The sequence below is a fragment of the Neophocaena asiaeorientalis genome, unplaced genomic scaffold (assembly GCF_003031525.2).
Source record: "Neophocaena asiaeorientalis asiaeorientalis breed wild unplaced genomic scaffold, Neophocaena_asiaeorientalis_V1.1 scaffold397, whole genome shotgun sequence".
Taxonomy (NCBI): Eukaryota; Metazoa; Chordata; class Mammalia; order Artiodactyla; family Phocoenidae; genus Neophocaena; species Neophocaena asiaeorientalis.
This window is the reverse complement of record NW_020173231.1, coordinates 3,779,871-3,798,024: the sequence shown is the minus strand read 5'-3', so window position 1 is coordinate 3,798,024 and position 18,154 is coordinate 3,779,871. Positions and strand designations below refer to the sequence as shown.

General features: G+C 37.9%; 1 protein-coding gene across 1 annotated transcript in view; it reads right to left on the bottom strand.

Moving 5' to 3' along the window:
- TBC1D19 (TBC1 domain family member 19) overlaps positions 1–18,154 on the bottom strand; it is a 152,272-nt gene that overhangs the window by 69,227 nt on the left and 64,891 nt on the right. Inside the window, exon 8 of the mRNA XM_024745549.1 lies at positions 14,731–14,841. Coding sequence (XP_024601317.1) covers positions 14,731–14,841 — 111 coding nt within the window. The remainder of the gene's footprint in view (positions 1–14,730; positions 14,842–18,154) is intronic.

The following is an 18,154-nucleotide window of genomic DNA, read 5'->3' as shown; positions in this document are numbered from 1 at the left end:
TGGGGCCTCTCCTGTTGCGGAGCACAGGCTCTGGACACGCAGGCTCAGTGGCCATGGCTCATGGGCCTAGCCGCTCCGCGGCATGTGGGATCTTCCCAGACTGGGGCACGAACCCGTGTCCCCTGCATCAGCAGGCAGACTCTCAACAACTGCACCACCAGGGAAGCCCTGAGGGCTGTCTTTTTGACTGGTTTAAGGTTTCCTTTGCTGTGCAAAAGCTTTTAAGTTTAATTAAGTCCCATTTGTTTAGTTTTGTTTTTATTTCTGTTACTATAGGAGGTGGGTCAAAAACGACCTTGCTGTGGTTTATGTCAAAGAGTGTTTTTCCTATGTTTTCCTCTAAGAGTTTTATACAGTGTCTGGTCTTATGTTTAAGTCTTTAATCCATCTGGAGTTTATTTTTGTGTATGGTGTTAGGTAGTGTTCTAATTTCAGTATTTTACATGTAGCTGTCCAGTTTTCCCAGGACCGCTTATTGAAGAGGCTGTCTTTTCCTCATTGTATGTTCTTGCCTCCTTTGTCGTAAATTAGGTGCCCATATGGGCATGGGTTTACCTCTGGGCATTCTATCCTGGACCATTGATCTATATTTCTGTTTTTGTTCCAGTACCATACTGTCTTGACTACTGTAGCTTTGTGGTATTGTTTAAAGTCAGGGAGCCTGATTCCTCCAACTCTGTTTTTCTTTCTCAAGATTGCTTTGGCTCTTCGGGGTCTTTTTTGTTTCCATATGAATTGTAAAACTTTTTGTTCTAATTCTGTGAAGAATGCCATTGGTAGTTTGATATGCACTGCACTGAATCTGTAGATTGTTTTGGGTAGTACAGTCATTTTCAGAGTACTGCTTCTTCCAACCCAAGAACATGGTATATTTCTCCATCTGTTTATGTCATCTTTGACTCCCTTCATCAGTGTTTTACAGTTTTCTGAGTACAAGTCTTTCGCCTCCCTAGGCAGGTTTATTCCTAGGTAATTTTTTCTTTTTGTTGCTGTGGTAAATGGCAGTGTTTCCTTAATTTTTCTTTCCAATTTTTTTGTTGTTGGTGTATAGGAATGCCAGAGATTTCTGTGCATTAATTTTGTATCCTGCAACCTTAACCAAATTCATCGATGAGCTCTACAAGTTTTCTGGTGGCATCTTTAGGATTTTCTACATATAGTATCATGTCATCTGCAAACAGTGACAGTTTTACTTCTTCTTTTCCGATTTGGATTCCCTTTATTTCTTTTCCTTCTCTGATTGTTGTGGCTAAGACTTCCAAAACTATGTTGAATAACAGTGGCGAGAGTGGACATCCTTGTCTTGTTCCTGATCTTAGTGGAAATGCTTTCAGTTTTTCACCATTGAGTATGCTACTTGCTGTGGGTTTGTCACATATGGCCTTTATTATGTTGAGGTAGGTTCCCTCTCTGCCCATTTTCTGGAGAGTTTTTATCATAGATGGGTGTTGAATTTTGTCAAAACCTTTTTCTGCATCTATTGAGATGAGCATATGGTCTTTATTCTTTAATTTGTTAATGTGGTGTATCACACTGATTGATTTGCGTATATTGAAGAATCCTTGTATCCCTGGGATAAATCCCACTTATCATGGTGTACAATCCTTGTAATGTGCTGTTGGATTCTGTTTGCTAGTATTTTGTTGAGGATTTTTGCATCTATTTCCATCAGTGATACTGGTCTATAATTTTCATTTTTTTCTGATATCTTTTTCTGGTTTTGGTATCAGGGTGATGGTGGCTACGTAGAATGAATTTGGGAATGTTTCTCCCTCTGCAATTTTTTGGAAGATTTTGAGAAGGATCGGTGTTAGCTCTTCTCTAAATGTTTGATAGAATTCTTCTGTGAAGCCATCTGGTCCTGGACTTTTGTTTGTTGGGAGACTTTTAATTATGGTTTCAATTTCATTACTTGTGATAGGTCTGCTTATATTTTCTAATTCTTCCTGGTTCAGTTATGGAAAATTGTACCTTTCCAAGAATTTGTCCATTTCTTCATGGTTGCCCATTTTATTGGCATATAGTTGTTTGCAGTAGTCTCTTATAATCCTTTGTTTTCTGCAGTGTCAGTTGTGATTTCTCCTTTCTCATTTCTAAATTTATTGATTTGCGTCTTCTCCCTTATTTTCTTGATGAGTCTGGCTAAGGGTTTATAAATTTTGTTTATCTTCTCAAAAACCAGCTTTTAGTTTTACTGATCTTTGCTGTTGTTTTCTTCATTTCTACTTCATTTATTTCTTTGTTGATCTTTATGATTTCTTTCCTTCTACTGACTTTGGGTTTTCTTTGTTCTTCTTTCTCTAGTTGTTGTAAGTGTAGGGTTAGATTGTTTACTTGAGATTTTTCTTATTTCTTGAGGTGAGATTGAATTGCTATAAACTTCCCTCATAGAAATGCTTTTGCTGTGTCCCATAGGTTTTGGGTCATCATGTTTTCACTGTCATTTGTTTCTATGTATTTTCTAATTTCTTCTTTGATTTCTTCAGTGATCTCTTGGTTATTTAGTAGTGCACTGTTTAGCCCCTATGTATTTGTGATTTTACAGTTTCTTTCCTGTAATTGATTTCCAATTTCATAGCGTTGTGGTCAGAAAAGATGTTGGATACAATTTCAATTTTCTTAAATTTTCCGAGGCTTGATTTGTGACCCAAGATGTGATCTATCCTGGAGAATGTTCCGTGTGCACTTGAGAAGAAAGTGTATCCTGCCACTTTGGGGTGGAATGGTCTATAAATATCAATTAAATCTATGTGGTCTATTGTGTCATTTAAAGCTTATGTTTCTTTATTCATTTTGTTTGGGTGACCTGTCCATTGGTGTAAGTGGGATGTTAAAGTCCCCTACTATTATTGTGTTATTGTCGATTTCTCCTTTCATGGTTGTTAGCATTTGCCTTATGTACTGAGGTGCTCCTATGCTGGGTGCATAAACATTTATAATTGTTATATCTTCTTCTTGGATTTGTAGGCAGCATATATATGGGTCTTGTTTTTGTATCCATTCAGTCAGTCTGTGTCTTTTGGTTGGGGCATTTAATCCATTTACATTCAAAGTTATTATCGATACGTATGTTCCTATTACCATTTTCTTAATTGTTTTGGGTTTGTTTTTGTGGGTCTTTTTCTTCTATCGTGTTTCCTGCCTAGAGAAGTTTCTTTAACATTTGTTGTAAAGTTGGTTTGATGGTGCTGAATTCTCTTAGCTTTTGCTTGTCTGAATGTAGGCAGCATATATATGGGTCTTGTTTTTGTATCCATTCAGTCAGTCTGTGTCTTTTGGTTGGGGCATTTAATCCATTTACATTCAAAGTTATTATCGATACGTATGTTCCTATTACCATTTTCTTAATTGTTTTGGGTTTGTTTTTGTGGGTCTTTTTCTTCTATCGTGTTTCCTGCCTAGAGAAGTTTCTTTAACATTTGTTGTAAAGTTGGTTTGATGGTGCTGAATTCTCTTAGCTTTTGCTTGTCTGAAAAGCTTTTGACTTCCCCATCCAATCTGAATGAGATCTTTGCTGGCTAGAGTAATCTTGGTTGTAGGTTTTTATCTTTCATCACTTTAAGTGTATCCTGCCACTCCCTTTTGTCTTGCAGTGTTTCTGCTGAAAACTCAGTTGATAACCTTACGGGGATTCCTTTGTAGGTTATACTTTGTTTTGCCCTTGATGCTTTTAATATTTTTTCTTTGAACTTAATTTTTGCTAGTTTGATTAATATGTGTCTCATTGTGTTTTTCCTAGGGTTTATCCTGAATGGGACTCTCTGTGCTTCCTGGACTTGGGTGAATATTTCCTTTCCCATGTTAGGGAAGTTTTCAAGTATAATCTCTTCAAATATTTTCTCAGACCCTTTCTTTTTCTCTTCTTCTTCTGGGACCCCTATAATTTGAATGTTGGTTCATTTAGTGTTGTCCCAGAGGTCTCTGAGATTGTCTTCAATTATTTTTTTTCTTTATTCTGCTCCTCAGTAGTTATTTCCACCATTTTGTCTTCCAGCTCACTTGTTCGTTCTTCTGCTTCAGTTATTCCGTTATTGATTCCTTCTAGTGTATTTTTCATTTCAGTTATTGTGTTGTTCATCTCTGTTTGTTTGTTCTTTAATTTTTCTAGATCTCTATTAAACTTTTCTTGTATTTTCTCAATCCACGCTTCCATTTCTATTTCCGAGATTGTGGATCACCTTTACTATCATTACTCTGAATTCCGTTTCAGGTAGATTGCCTATTTCCTCTTCGTTTATTTGGTCTTGTATGTTTTTACCTTGCTCCTTCATCTGTGACATATTTTTTTGCCATCTCATTTTTTCTTTTTTTTATGAGTGGGATTTTGTTCCTGTCTTACTGGTTGTTTGGCCTGAGGCTTCCAACACTGGAATTTGTAGGCTGTTGGGTAGAGCTGGGTCTTGGTGCTGAGATGAGGAACTCTGTGAGACCTCACTCCCATGAGTATTCCCTGGGGTCTGAGGTTCTCTGTTAGTCCAGTGGTTCAGACTCGGACCTCCCACTGCAGAAGCTTTGGTTCGACCCCCGGCCCGTGAACCAAGATCCCGCAAGCTGCATGGGGTAGCAAAAAATAAAATTAGACTAGGAAATTACGATATGTTAGAAAGAATACAAAAATAAAAATATAGATGAATCAACAACCAAAAGATACATCAGTACCACAATAGTAAAAAAAAAGGAGAAGGGAAAATTTTAAAAAAGGGGGGGAAAGGCCTTGGCTGTGGAATGTGGGGCCTAAGCAAGGGTGAGGTTTGGGCAGTGGGCGGGGACTATACTTAGGGCCCACAAGGCTGGAAAAGGCCCTGGGGGCTGTGGGGCATGGGGCTTAGGCTCAAGGAACAGAAGGGGCCCAAGTGTGTCTTTTCCCTGGTCTCAGATGGCAGGTGACCTCACCTGGGATCCCAGCAGGCTTCCTGGCTTGAGTGGGTGGGGCAAACGTCCTCCTCTCCTCTTCGGGTCTGGGAGGGCCCCTCCCGCCTGCCTCTCCTGATCTCCCCAGCCTCCCTCTTATGCCCCCAAAGACCAATGTGGCCGAGGCAGGTGGCGGGGGGCCGTGGAGGGCAGGAAACAGGTCTGGGAATTCAGCAGGCTCCCTGTGCTGATCCTCTGCCCTCCAAAGCTACCTCCAGGCTGCGTGGGACCCTTTTGATATGGGTAAGTCTAACCCTAACACTGTGAACTAGGTTTGAGGGCCATCTATTGAGGCATCATATGAGACTCACTGAGTCTCACTAAGTTCAGTATTCACACAGACAGACCAGGGTTACAGATAAACCATGCATCATCAGGTCAGAATCACTATCACCAGTTTACATCGTTCAGGAAACATGGGGACAACTATCCCTCATTTCTTTATGATTTCTTTCCTTCTACTGACTTTGGGTTTTCTTTGTTCTTCTTTCTCTAGTTGTTGTAAGTGTAGGGTTAGATTGTTTACTTGAGATTTTTCTTATTTCTTGAGGTGAGATTGAATTGCTATAAACTTCCCTCATAGAAATGCTTTTGCTGTGTCCCATAGGTTTTGGGTCATCATGTTTTCACTGTCATTTGTTTCTATGTATTTTCTAATTTCTTCTTTGATTTCTTCAGTGATCTCTTGGTTATTTAGTAGTGCACTGTTTAGCCCCTATGTATTTGTGATTTTACAGTTTCTTTCCTGTAATTGATTTCCAATCTCATAGCGTTGTGGTCAGAAAAGATGTTGGATACAATTTCAATTTTCTTAAATTTTCCGAGGCTTGATTTGTGACCCAAGATGTGATCTATCCTGGAGAATGTTCCGTGTGCACTTGAGAAGAAAGTGTATCCTGCCACTTTGGGGTGGAATGGTCTATAAATATCAATTAAATCTATGTGGTCTATTGTGTCATTTAAAGCTTATGTTTCTTTATTCATTTTGTTTGGGTGACCTGTCCATTGGTGTAAGTGGGATGTTAAAGTCCCCTACTATTGGTGTTAAAGTCCCCTACTGTGATTGTGTTACTGTCGATTTCCCCTTTTATGGCTGTTAGCATTTGCCTGATGTATTGAGGAGCTCCTATGATGGGTGCATAAATATTTACAATTGTTATATCTTCTTCTTGGATCGATCCCTTGATAATTATGTTTTGTCCTTCTTTGTCTCTTGTAATAATCTTTAGTTTAAAGTCTATTTTGTTTGATATGAGAATTGCTACTCCAGCTTTCTTTTGGTTTCCATTTGCATGAAATATCTTTTTCCATCCCTTCACTTTGTCTGTATGTGTCCCTAGGTCTGAAGTGGGTGTCGTGTAGGCAGCATATATATGGGTCTTGTTTTTGTATCCATTCAGTCAGTCTGTGTCTTTTGGTTGGGGCATTTAATCCATTTACATTCAAAGTTATTATCGATACGTATGTTCCTATTACCATTTTCTTAATTGTTTTGGGTTTGTTTTTGTGGGTCTTTTTCTTCTATCGTGTTTCCTGCCTAGAGAAGTTTCTTTAACATTTGTTGTAAAGTTGGTTTGATGGTGCTGAATTCTCTTAGCTTTTGCTTGTCTGAAAAGCTTTTGACTTCCCCATCCAATCTGAATGAGATCTTTGCTGGCTAGAGTAATCTTGGTTGTAGGTTTTTATCTTTCATCACTTTAAGTGTATCCTGCCACTCCCTTTTGTCTTGCAGTGTTTCTGCTGAAAACTCAGTTGATAACCTTACGGGGATTCCTTTGTAGGTTATACTTTGTTTTGCCCTTGCTGCTTTTAATATTTTTTCTTTGAACTTAATTTTTGCTAGTTTGATTAATATGTGTCTCATTGTGTTTTTCCTAGGGTTTATCCTGAATGGGACTCTCTGTGCTTCCTGGACTTGGGTGAATATTTCCTTTCCCATGTTAGGGAAGTTTTCAAGTATAATCTCTTCAAATATTTTCTCAGACCCTTTCTTTTTCTCTTCTTCTTCTGGGACCCCTATAATTTGAATGTTGGTTCATTTAGTGTTGTCCCAGAGGTCTCTGAGATTGTCTTCAATTATTTTTTTTCTTTATTCTGCTCCTCAGTAGTTATTTCCACCATTTTGTCTTCCAGCTCACTTGTTCGTTCTTCTGCTTCAGTTATTCCGTTATTGATTCCTTCTAGTGTATTTTTCATTTCAGTTATTGTGTTGTTCATCTCTGTTTGTTTGTTCTTTAATTTTTCTAGATCTCTATTAAACTTTTCTTGTATTTTCTCAATCCACGCTTCCATTTCTATTTCCGAGATTGTGGATCACCTTTACTATCATTACTCTGAATTCCGTTTCAGGTAGATTGCCTATTTCCTCTTCGTTTATTTGGTCTTGTATGTTTTTACCTTGCTCCTTCATTGTGACATATATTTTTGTTGTCTCATCGTTTTCTTTTTTTAATGAGTGAGATTGTGTTCCTGTCTTACTGGTTGTTTGGCCTGAGGCTTCCAACACTGGAGTTTGTAGGCTATTGGGTAGAGCTGGGTCTTGGTGCTGAGATGAGGAACTCTGTGAGACCTCACTCCCATGAGTATTCCCTGGGGTCTGAGGTTCTCTGTTAGTCCAGTGGTTCAGACTCGGACCTCCCACTGCAGAAGCTTTGGTTCGACCCCCGGCCCGTGAACCAAGATCCCGCAAGCTGCATGGGGTAGCAAAAAATAAAATTAGACTAGGAAATTACGATATGTTAGAAAGAATACAAAAATAAAAATATAGATGAATCAACAACCAAAAGATACATCAGTACCACAATAGTAAAAAAAAAGGAGAAGGGAAAATTTTAAAAAAGAGGGGGAAAGGCCTTGGCTGTGGAATGTGGGGCCTAAGCAAGGGTGAGGTTTGGGCAGTGGGCGGGGACTATACTTAGGGCCCACAAGGCTGGAAAAGGCCCTGGGGGCTGTGGGGCATGGGGCTTAGGCTCAAGGAACAGAAGGGGCCCAAGTGTGTCTTTTCCCTGGTCTCAGATGGCAGGTGACCTCACCTGGGATCCCAGCAGGCTTCCTGGCTTGAGTGGGTGGGGCAAACGTCCTCCTCTCCTCTTCGGGTCTGGGAGGGCCCCTCCCGCCTGCCTCTCCTGATCTCCCCAGCCTCCCTCTTATGCCCCCAAAGACCAATGTGGCCGAGGCAGGTGGCGGGGGGCCGTGGAGGGCAGGAAACAGGTCTGGGAATTCAGCAGGCTCCCTGTGCTGATCCTCTGCCCTCCAAAGCTACCTCCAGGCTGCGTGGGACCCTTTTGATATGGGTAAGTCTAACCCTAACACTGTGAACTAGGTTTGAGGGCCATCTATTGAGGCATCATATGAGACTCACTGAGTCTCACTAAGTTCAGTATTCACACAGACAGACCAGGGTTACAGATAAACCATGCATCATCAGGTCAGAATCACTATCACCAGTTTACATCGTTCAGGAAACATGGGGACAACTATCCCTCATGCCTGCAGACATTAGGTATAGTTACAATTTTTTAAAAAGTTGCCACAGGCTTTTGGTTCTCCAGTAGCTAAGAATGAATCCACACCAGCTCCAGGTCCCCTCAGACAGACAGAGGCATAATTAGCCCCACTTATGCACATGCCAAACATTTTCATACATTATCCTTTCCCTGTTTCTTTATCTAGCAAACTCCTTCAAACTATTTCAAATGGCAGTACCTCTGAGAAGACCTCCCCCACCTCTAGGAAAAGAATCTGCCACTTCCTCTTCTGTACAGCCATATCACTTTGTATAAACTGCTACTAATAGGGCTTCTAACATCTTTTAAAAATAACTTCTTAAAAATCATTTTTTAATGAAAGTTGTAGTAGTAATGTTTAATAGTTATATACTGCTTACTACTTTCCAAGGACCATCTATATGCTTTATATTTATATATAAGTTTCCTAGGGTTGCCAGTGGTACAAAAAGTACCACTAACTGGTTAGCTTTAAACAACAGAAACTCATTCTCACAGTTCTGGAGGCTAGAAGTCCAAAATCAAGATATTAACATGCTCTCCCTGAAGGCTCTAGGGGAGAATCTGTTCCATGCCTTTCTCTTAGCTTCTGGTATTGCTGGCAATCTCTGGTGTTCCTTGGCTTATAGATGCAACACTCCAGGCTCTGCCTGTCATATGACATTCTCCTTGTGTGTCTCTCTTCTGTGTCTCTTTTCCTCTTCTTATAAGGACACCAGTCATATTGGATTTTGGGCCTACCCTACTCCAGTAAGACATCATCTTAATTTCAGTGCATCTGCAAAGGCCCTATTTGCAAATGAGGTCACATTTACAGGTACTGGATGTCAAGATTCAACATATCTTTTGGGGGGGACACAATTCAACTCATAACTTATATCTTAACTTACTGATCTGCACAACACTTCTATGAGATACTATTGTCCAGGGCTTCCCTGGTGGCACAGTGGTTAAGAACCCATCTGCCAATGCAGAGGACATCGGTTTGAGCCCTGGTCTGGAAGATCCCACATGCCACAGGGCAACTAAGGCCATGCGCCACAACTACTGAGCCTGTGCTCTAGAGCCTGCAAGACACAACTACTGAAGCCTGCGCACCTAAAGCCCGTGCTCCGCAACAAGAGAAGCCACCTCAATGAGAAGCCTGCACACCGCAACGAAGAGTAGCCCCTGCTCGCCACAACTAGAGAAAGTCCACGCTCAGCAACAAGGATCCAATGCAGCCAAAAAAAAATAAAAATACATACATTTACTTTAAAAAAAAGATACTATTGTCTGTATATTAAATAAGAAAACTAAAGCTCAAGGTTAAGAAAAACTTGCCCAAGGTCACACAGCCAGTGAGTGACAGAGCAAGAATTTAAACCCAGGTTAGTTGGCTTCAGAATCTAATCACCTAACCACCACACTATACTATCTTTACAGGCAATAAACAGAAGTCAAATCAGCTAAAAGACTTAACAACAACAACAAAACAGTTTTTTTTTTTTTGGATTTTTTTTTTTTTTTTTTTTTTTTTTTTTTTTGCGGTATGCGGGCCTCTCACTGTTGTGGCCTCTCCCATTGCAGAACACAGGCTCCAGACGTGCAGGCTCAGTGGCCATGGCTCACGGGCCCAGCTGCTCTGCGGCACGTGGGATCTTCCCAGACCAGGGCACGAACCCATGTCCCCTGCATCGGCAGGCGGACTCTCAACCACTGCGCCACCAGGGAAGCCCAATTTCAGCTTATTTTTCTGGTATTTACACCCATATTTCAAGTAACAAGTATATATTGTTATTTTTAATTTATCAGTTTCAAATATCTACTGATTTTTTATGATAAATGAGGATTTTTAGCTCATGTACATTCTCTTTTCCTCCCTCCATCATTCCATTATAAGTATACATCAATTCTTGACTAAATCCATATTAAGAGTTTACATTATTATTACTATTTAAAAATTATTCACTGCTGAGGCAAGGAGTATGCTATAAATATGTTTCCTTTCCTAAAATATGTATTTTTTTCATACAGTCCATAATTAAACCATTTTTTCACTTATGCAATTTTCTGTAATCACTTACCTCTTCCTCTACCCTTTAACAACTCTGAAAAGACCCTCCACAATACAATTTTGCATGTGGTTAAACCTGTCAGATCATCTTTACTTTTGGTGTTTTTCTTGCAGGCACTCATCCTGGAACCCTCCAACCTCCTGCTCCAAACTGGAATCGCTCTGCTCTGGTCCTGTTGCACAAACTTTGTCCTGGAACCTCTCTTCACTGTCATTTTGGAAATTGTTCTTCTCTTAGGTTGGAATCCCATTTCCTGGATCCTCTGTTTTGCTCTTTTTGTTTTTGATCTTGTTTTGGAGCATTTCTGCCAATAGCTCCCTTAATAAGAGTAAATATTTGAGATCACATACATCTGAAAATATCTACTTCAAATTCTCATTTGATTGACTGTTGGTTACATACAGAATTCTAGGCTTGAATTCATTCAGATTTTTAAAGGCTTTACTTAAAAATCTTCTGGCTTCCAGTCTTCCTGCTGAGCGGTCAGATGCTTGAAACTTTATATATACTCTGTTTTTCTTCCATAAAAAGTTTTTAGTCTTCTCCTATTCAGGTGTTTTGGGTCTTTTTTCATTCACAGCATTGGGTACTGGGTGGGCCTTTTCACAATGAAGATTCCTGTCTTTCCGTTCTTAAAATTTTTAATAATTCCTTTACCTCTGTTTTCTCTTTCTAGGACTCCTATTGGTCAGGTGTTAGCCCTTCTGGATCGATCCTCTAATTTAAAAAAAATACCTTTTCCTTTTTATTTTTCATCTCTTTGGCTTTTTTGCTTTTGCTCTGTTTTCTGATAGACATTTCCTGGGCTTTCTACTGAGTTTTTGGCATACCATATTTTTGAGTCCTATAAGCTCTTTTTTCATTTTCTAATGTTTTGTTTTGTTGTTTTAATGAAATTCTATTCTTGTTTAATGAGTAATATCTTCTCTCTGAGAATATTAATGTTTGCTTTACATCTTCTATTGGGGAGAAATGGTTAACAACAGGCTAACCTTTTTGTCCATGTGAAGATAACCTTGGGTTTACCTTCTCTCAGCACTGTTGACCTGAAAATGTACTGGATCACACAAAAAAACTGTGGAGAGGAAAGCCAGCTATATTACTAAGCAATATAATTTACTGAAAAAATATGACCCTTGACTGGTAAATTATATCTGAAATGGAGGACTGTAAGTGGACTATAAAAATATAATGGAAAACACAGGCCTTAGCTACCTGGTGTGCCTCTTGAGAGGACTTGGAAGCTATGGTCATGTGCATTATAAGAAATAGTTCCTATCACATATGAGACTTTCCTATGCTGTGCCTATGTAGCCTTGGCACTTCAAATTGCATGCACTCCTTGTGGGGCTAGGAAGTAGCATCTGGTTGGCTGCAAGGACTTCCAACAAAGATCTACGTGATATACTGACACGTGTGATATCATCTACGTGATATACTGACATATTTCTGTCCCGTATCATTTTGCAAATCTAAATGAACCTCGCACCAGGTTTTGGCCTATTGTATCTTGTGAATGTAGATGTAAATTCAAGCCTGAAATAACTATTGGTGGTCATAATAAGCACTCATTCCCTAAATTGGCTATTTCTTCTTCTTCTTTTTTTGTTTGTTTATTTGTTTAAGTTTTGACCTATGCCTTTAAAATTGGAAGATTTCAAGTATCTGGAGATCCTAGGCTGGTCAGTTACATTTAGGGTTGAGGCAATTAACGACTGACTGGAAGCTCTGTCTGCAAGAACTGGGCAGAGTGTGGTGGACTTCACTGTGAAGCAATTATAGCCAGCCAGCTATTTTTCTTTTCTTTTTTTCCCCGCCCCCGGTAAGGGTTCTCCAAATCTCTGTTAGCCTTTTCTCTGGCATTCTAAAGTTGGTGGAGGGTGAAGAAGGAGAGACTGGGCAGGCATAGTGGTAGTGGTAGGGGACAAGGGTATTAGTTCACGATTCGGTCAACTTTCACTTAATTCCTCTGTTTTCAATACCGTGCCTCATTCCTGTTCAGCTCTATGTCTGAGGTCACTGAGTTTATAGCCTTTCTGATTCTGTTTCTGTAGTGATTAACACACCTCTGGTCTTCTGTGAGGGAGGAGGAGTCACCGGAATATGCAGGATGAGAAGAGTCCAGGGGTCTTAACCCTTCCTGATACAGACTTTTACACAATCTCCACTTTCAGCCCTATGTCTCCTCAGAGACTCTATAACATGTGGTATCTCCAATTCTTGATCCTTTCCAAAGTTCAAGGGAGAAAAATCATCTGGCTTTTTGTATCAGTCAGAGTCCCGTCAAGAAATAGAAACCATACCAGAAATGTGAACAGGGAAAAACAGAATTAGCAAATGCAGAAAGGAACTATGACTTCTAAGCAGGAGGGTGAACCAAGAAGGAACTAAGAACTCAGGAAAGGGTCCCCCAGTGCCCTCAAGACTGAGATTCAGACTTTTAAGGAGAGGGTATGCCTGCCACAGGAATGTGCAGACCAGAGGTGAAGAAAAACCTTGCCAGAGAGTACAGGCTGGAGCTGGTTGACTGAGGGCTGCCAAGGTGAGTGCTACTGGGTCTTCTGTTTGCTGATCTGCTGGCTTCTGTACATGGAAAGCCCCTTTCTCCTGCTATTGTCTTGCAATGTCTCTCCAGAATCCTCTATTGACAAAGCCTAACATCAAGCTAGTTTGCAAAAAAGAAATGTTTATAAGGTCCAGCTCCAGTATAATAAAACAGAGCAAAAAAGGCAGATTTGCAAAACTACAATGAAGTATCATTTCACACTGGTCAGAATGGTCATCATCAAAAAGTCTATAAATAATAAATGTTGGAGAGGGTGTGGAGAAAAGGGAACCCTCCTACACTGTTGGTAGGAATGTAAATTGGTACACCTGTTGTGGAAAACAGTATGGAGGTTCCTTAAAAAACTAAGAATAGAGTTACCATATGTTCTAGCAATCCCACTCCTGGGCATATATCAGGAAAAGACAAAAACTCTAATTTTGTATATATATATATATATATATATATATATATATAAAATGGAATATTGCTTACCATAAAAAAGAATGAAATATTACCATTTGCAGCAATATAGATGGATCTAGAGATTATCATACTAAGTGAAGTAAGCCAAAGACAAATATTATATGATATCACTTATACGTGGGATCTAAAAAAATAATACAAATGAATTTATTTACAAAACAGAAACAGACTCACAGGCATAGAAAACAAACTTATGGTTACCAAAGGGGGATAAATTAGGAGTATGGGATTAACAGATATACACTACTATATATAAAATAGATAAACAACAAGGATTTACCCTATAGCACAGGGAACTATATTCAATATCTTGTAATAACCTATAATGGAAAAAAATCTGAAAAAGAATATGTGTGTGTGTATAACTGAGTCACTTTGCTGTACCCCTGAAACTAATACAATATTGTAAATCAACTATACTTCAATCTTTAAAAAAGGTAGATTTGGAGCTGAAAGATAATAAATTGATTACTGTCACACTTGTCATCCATACCTCCCGCCTTTTAGAGGCATTAAGGCTTGACCATCTTTTCATGTTTGCCTCATTCTTCATTCTCCCATCAGCTCTCTATCTTAATACTTTAAAGCTTAGAGTTACAAGTTGTTTCTTACTTTCACCAAAGACAGTATTTACATTTCTGCGCTCCTTATCATTTTGGGGTAATTAACAAAAGAAGGAGTGATGGTAATTTCTTAACTCCTTTATCAGGAAATCTTCCCACCTTTCTATAATTACTCTATTTTTAAACTAACGACCTTATCAAATTGTGACAGTCTCCAGAGCAAAGACAGCCTTTAACTCATCTTATGTTCTTTTATCTCCCTCAGTGTCTCACCATGTCATGAGCTTAATAAAGGTTGGGTGAATTAAATGAAATGTACATTCTTTAAAAAAAATTTTTATAAAATTCATAATTTGTTTCAATCAGTTTTACAGCCATACATCAGGCAAATTCCAACAAGCTGTCTTATAAATCTATGCTGTTTATTAAAATAAGAAATAAGCAAAAGCATTTATAGGTCAAGGAAAGCTCATCTTTAATCCTACTAGCAAAGCAACTCACTCTTTATACAACATACTTACAATAAAAAAGAAACTTTTCATTTTATTCATTTATTTAATGAGCAGATTGTCCTACTGCTTTAGATATATGCTGCACTAAAATATATTTCTAATAGTTGCCCTCTAAAATATGTTAATTTATTTTTAAATGCCTATACTTACCAATTCAGGGATGTCTTTTACTTTGAGAGGAACTTGGATTAAACCCAAATGAGTCCTGAAACTATGAGAATCACCATTTTCATAATTTGGGTTGCGAAGATTAATTAAAACCTTTAAAAACAAATCCAACATAATTGGTTAGTTTCTTTATTGACTATTTACACTTACAAAATTGGTAGTAATAACCTTAGTATATATCACAAGATTAAAAACTATCTGGGTTATGCATATACTTTAATTACATTCTGAAAACTAAAATTGTATTAAAATGTTAAAATACTATAAATATGTTTTTAATTTAATATTCCAACAGATGATCTACCATATAAAATGAAAAAATTAAAAATTTAGTTAGAAAGAAAAACTTTCTGATGGTAAAAAGAATTGTTTGATTATATTTTACCAGGGAAAATGACAGAAAAATTTAAATTGCTTGATTGTAATATTTGCCAGGAAAAATTTTAGAACCAACTCTAACTCTTTTAAAAAACAGATACTGACAAGGTTTATAGAAAGACAGTGAATAACATCATAAGGTTTTGCCGATAAACCAAACCCAAAGGGAAAAAAAATTTTTCAGAGGCCAAGCTAACAAGAAAGATGGATTTATATATTTTTCAAAATTAACTAGATTAAAAAAAAAACTTAGATATTTGCACAGCCTTTACTCTAGGAATCTCACTTCTATCAGTATGATTATAGAAATAATTAAAGCTGTTTGCAGAGACAGTGCAGAAAAAAACATCAAGGCAGTACTGTTCTCTTATAAAACAGAAAAACATGAGACAATTTAAATATTCCATTAGAGGAAATTACCTAAATAAATTATGTTTAATTTGTACAAAATACAGTGTAATATGCCTCAATTAATATCACAATATGTTTATTAAATTAAAAAGTTACAGTATAGTAGTATTTATTGCTGTAGGATGGCATTATGAGTAATTTCTGTTTTAAATTTTCTTCTTACATATATTTTCTTATTTTTCTAACAATACACATTTTGGGGAGAGAATAATAATAATTTCAAAAATATTTAAAAATTGAAACTGTTGAGGGAAAGAAACCACCAAGAATCCAAGGAAGGAGATTATAATGACAGAAACACTATCATATCTGAAGAAGGCATTCATAAACTGATAACTAATGGCTGATAAAATAGAATATGCTATAAGGCCAAAAGAGTTTCCTAAAATTGCAAACACTAAATTGAAACTAAAAATATCAAAGATATTTGTTTAAAAAAAAAGAAAAAAGAAGATTTAGCAAAGAATCAACAGTGTTAAATACAGACTAATATAGAATAACACAATTTTAGTCTAATTACACAAATAAGGCATCATACTTGTATGGGAAACTCAAAAACACAGAATTGAAAAGAAAAAGAAACTATGAATATGTGGGCAATAGAAAAGAGAAAATATTAGAAAAGCAGAAACTATAACTAAGGAAATGATTATAGAATATTTGCTTGAGTTAAAGAAGAATCTCAGCATGACTAATAAAAGGATTAATTCAGCAACAGTCCTGAAGGCCACAGAACACTATGATTATTAAGGAGAAAACAGTTAAAGACAACCATAAAAAAATTACATGAAATTTAAGTGCTAGAAAAGGAAAGAGTTTGGGAGAAATCTTTAATAAGCTAAGAGAAATAATGCTAGCACCATAAAGGCAGTTTCAAACCAAAGTAATTTTTCTTTAAAGTTAAAAAGATACTGCTTACAATTCTAAAAGGCCTGAAATAATTTCTAACAATGTTCTATGCTGGCAAACTGGTATCAGAGACAACAGGTTCAGAAAAGAAAAAATAAATAAAATGTGAAAGATTTGATCATTCGTTTACTCATTCACTCAACACGTTTACTGAGCCATGATGTGCTAAGCACTGTTCAACCTGTTGGAGAGAGAACAGTTAAAGATAGGATCAGCTTGCAGCTGCAGCTGGTTTATGGTAGCTCTATCTTATCTTCAGGGTTACCTGGACATCTAGTAGCAACCCTTGGCCAAGATGGGGTAAAATGCACTAACTAGTCATTTATAATGTGCTATTTAATGTCCCCTGGAGGAACTCCATATCAGTTTATTTACATTGTTTATTGAAAATGTACAGATTGCTGGTTTACATCTGAATTACCAATGGGGTATAAAAGACCCCTCAGAAAACTTGTGCCTTGACTCCCAAGACCGAAGTATCTTGCATGTACCTTGGAGATTCATAACCCAAAGACAAAGTGCATCCTGTGCAACTGAGAAAGGGGCCGGGGAGATGTGTCTGGAAATTCCCATCTCTTTGTATTTGCATGTATTTTCTTTCTCTTGCTGAAAGAAAGCCTTATGTGGGTGTATCCTTGTGGGTGAAGTCTTGTTGAGCCTTTCCAATTATCTGACTTGACTCTGTAATTGTTGCAGCAGTGAACAAAACTTCCGTCTAATAGGATAAGGCGGGCAATAAGCCAAATAGAAAAATAGTATGTTATATGATGCTAAATGCTATGGAGAAAAACAAAGTAGGAAAGGGCTATAAGGAGTTCCAACCAGGGGAGCCAGGGAAAAGTTTGCTGAGAAGGCAACATTTTTTTGTCTGTGTATGTGTTTGAATTTTTTCCATGAATATTTTTTTAATTGAAATAAAAAATAATTGAAATATAGTTGACGTACAATATTATGTTAGTTTCAGGTGTACTACAAAGTGATCTGACATTTGCATACACTGTGAAATGATCACCACAATAACTCTAGTAACCATCTGTACCCATATTATACCCATATAATACCCAATATTATTGACCATATTCTTTATGTTGAGAATGTGACATTTAAGCAAAGACATAAGGAGTGAGGGGAATGTACACACAAGTATACGGGGGGAAAAGCACTGCAGGCAGAGAAAAGAAGGAGCAAAAGGCCCTCACAAATGGGCAGAAGCCAAGGTAAAGCAAGGAGGCTAAAATAGCTGGAGTAGAACAAATCAGGAGAAAAAGTAATAGGAGATGAACTGAGAGAGGTGGTGGGGTAACAGACCAAGCAGGATATTTTAGGCCACTGTCATGACTTTGGTTTTTAAGTAGAAGGAGATAGGAAGCACCTGGATACCAGAAGAGTGGCTTCTTCAGAATTGTACTTACAAGTCTTCCTCTAGAAACTCTGCTAAGAACAAAAGGACAGATTCTAGGTGGGCAGCTTAGAAGCAGAAAGAGCAATTAAGAGGCTACTGAAATAGTCCAGACAAGAGATGGCTGCTTGGACCAGTGAAATAGGAATGATCCTAGTAAGAAGTGGATGGATTCTGGATATACTTCAAAGGTAAAGCTGAAAGGATTTGCTGATGGATTACATGTAAGGTACAAGAAAAAAAGTGTAATCAAAGAGAGGTGAATTAAAATAACTAGTGAGTTGTAACTGCCTACTGAAGAGTTCCACT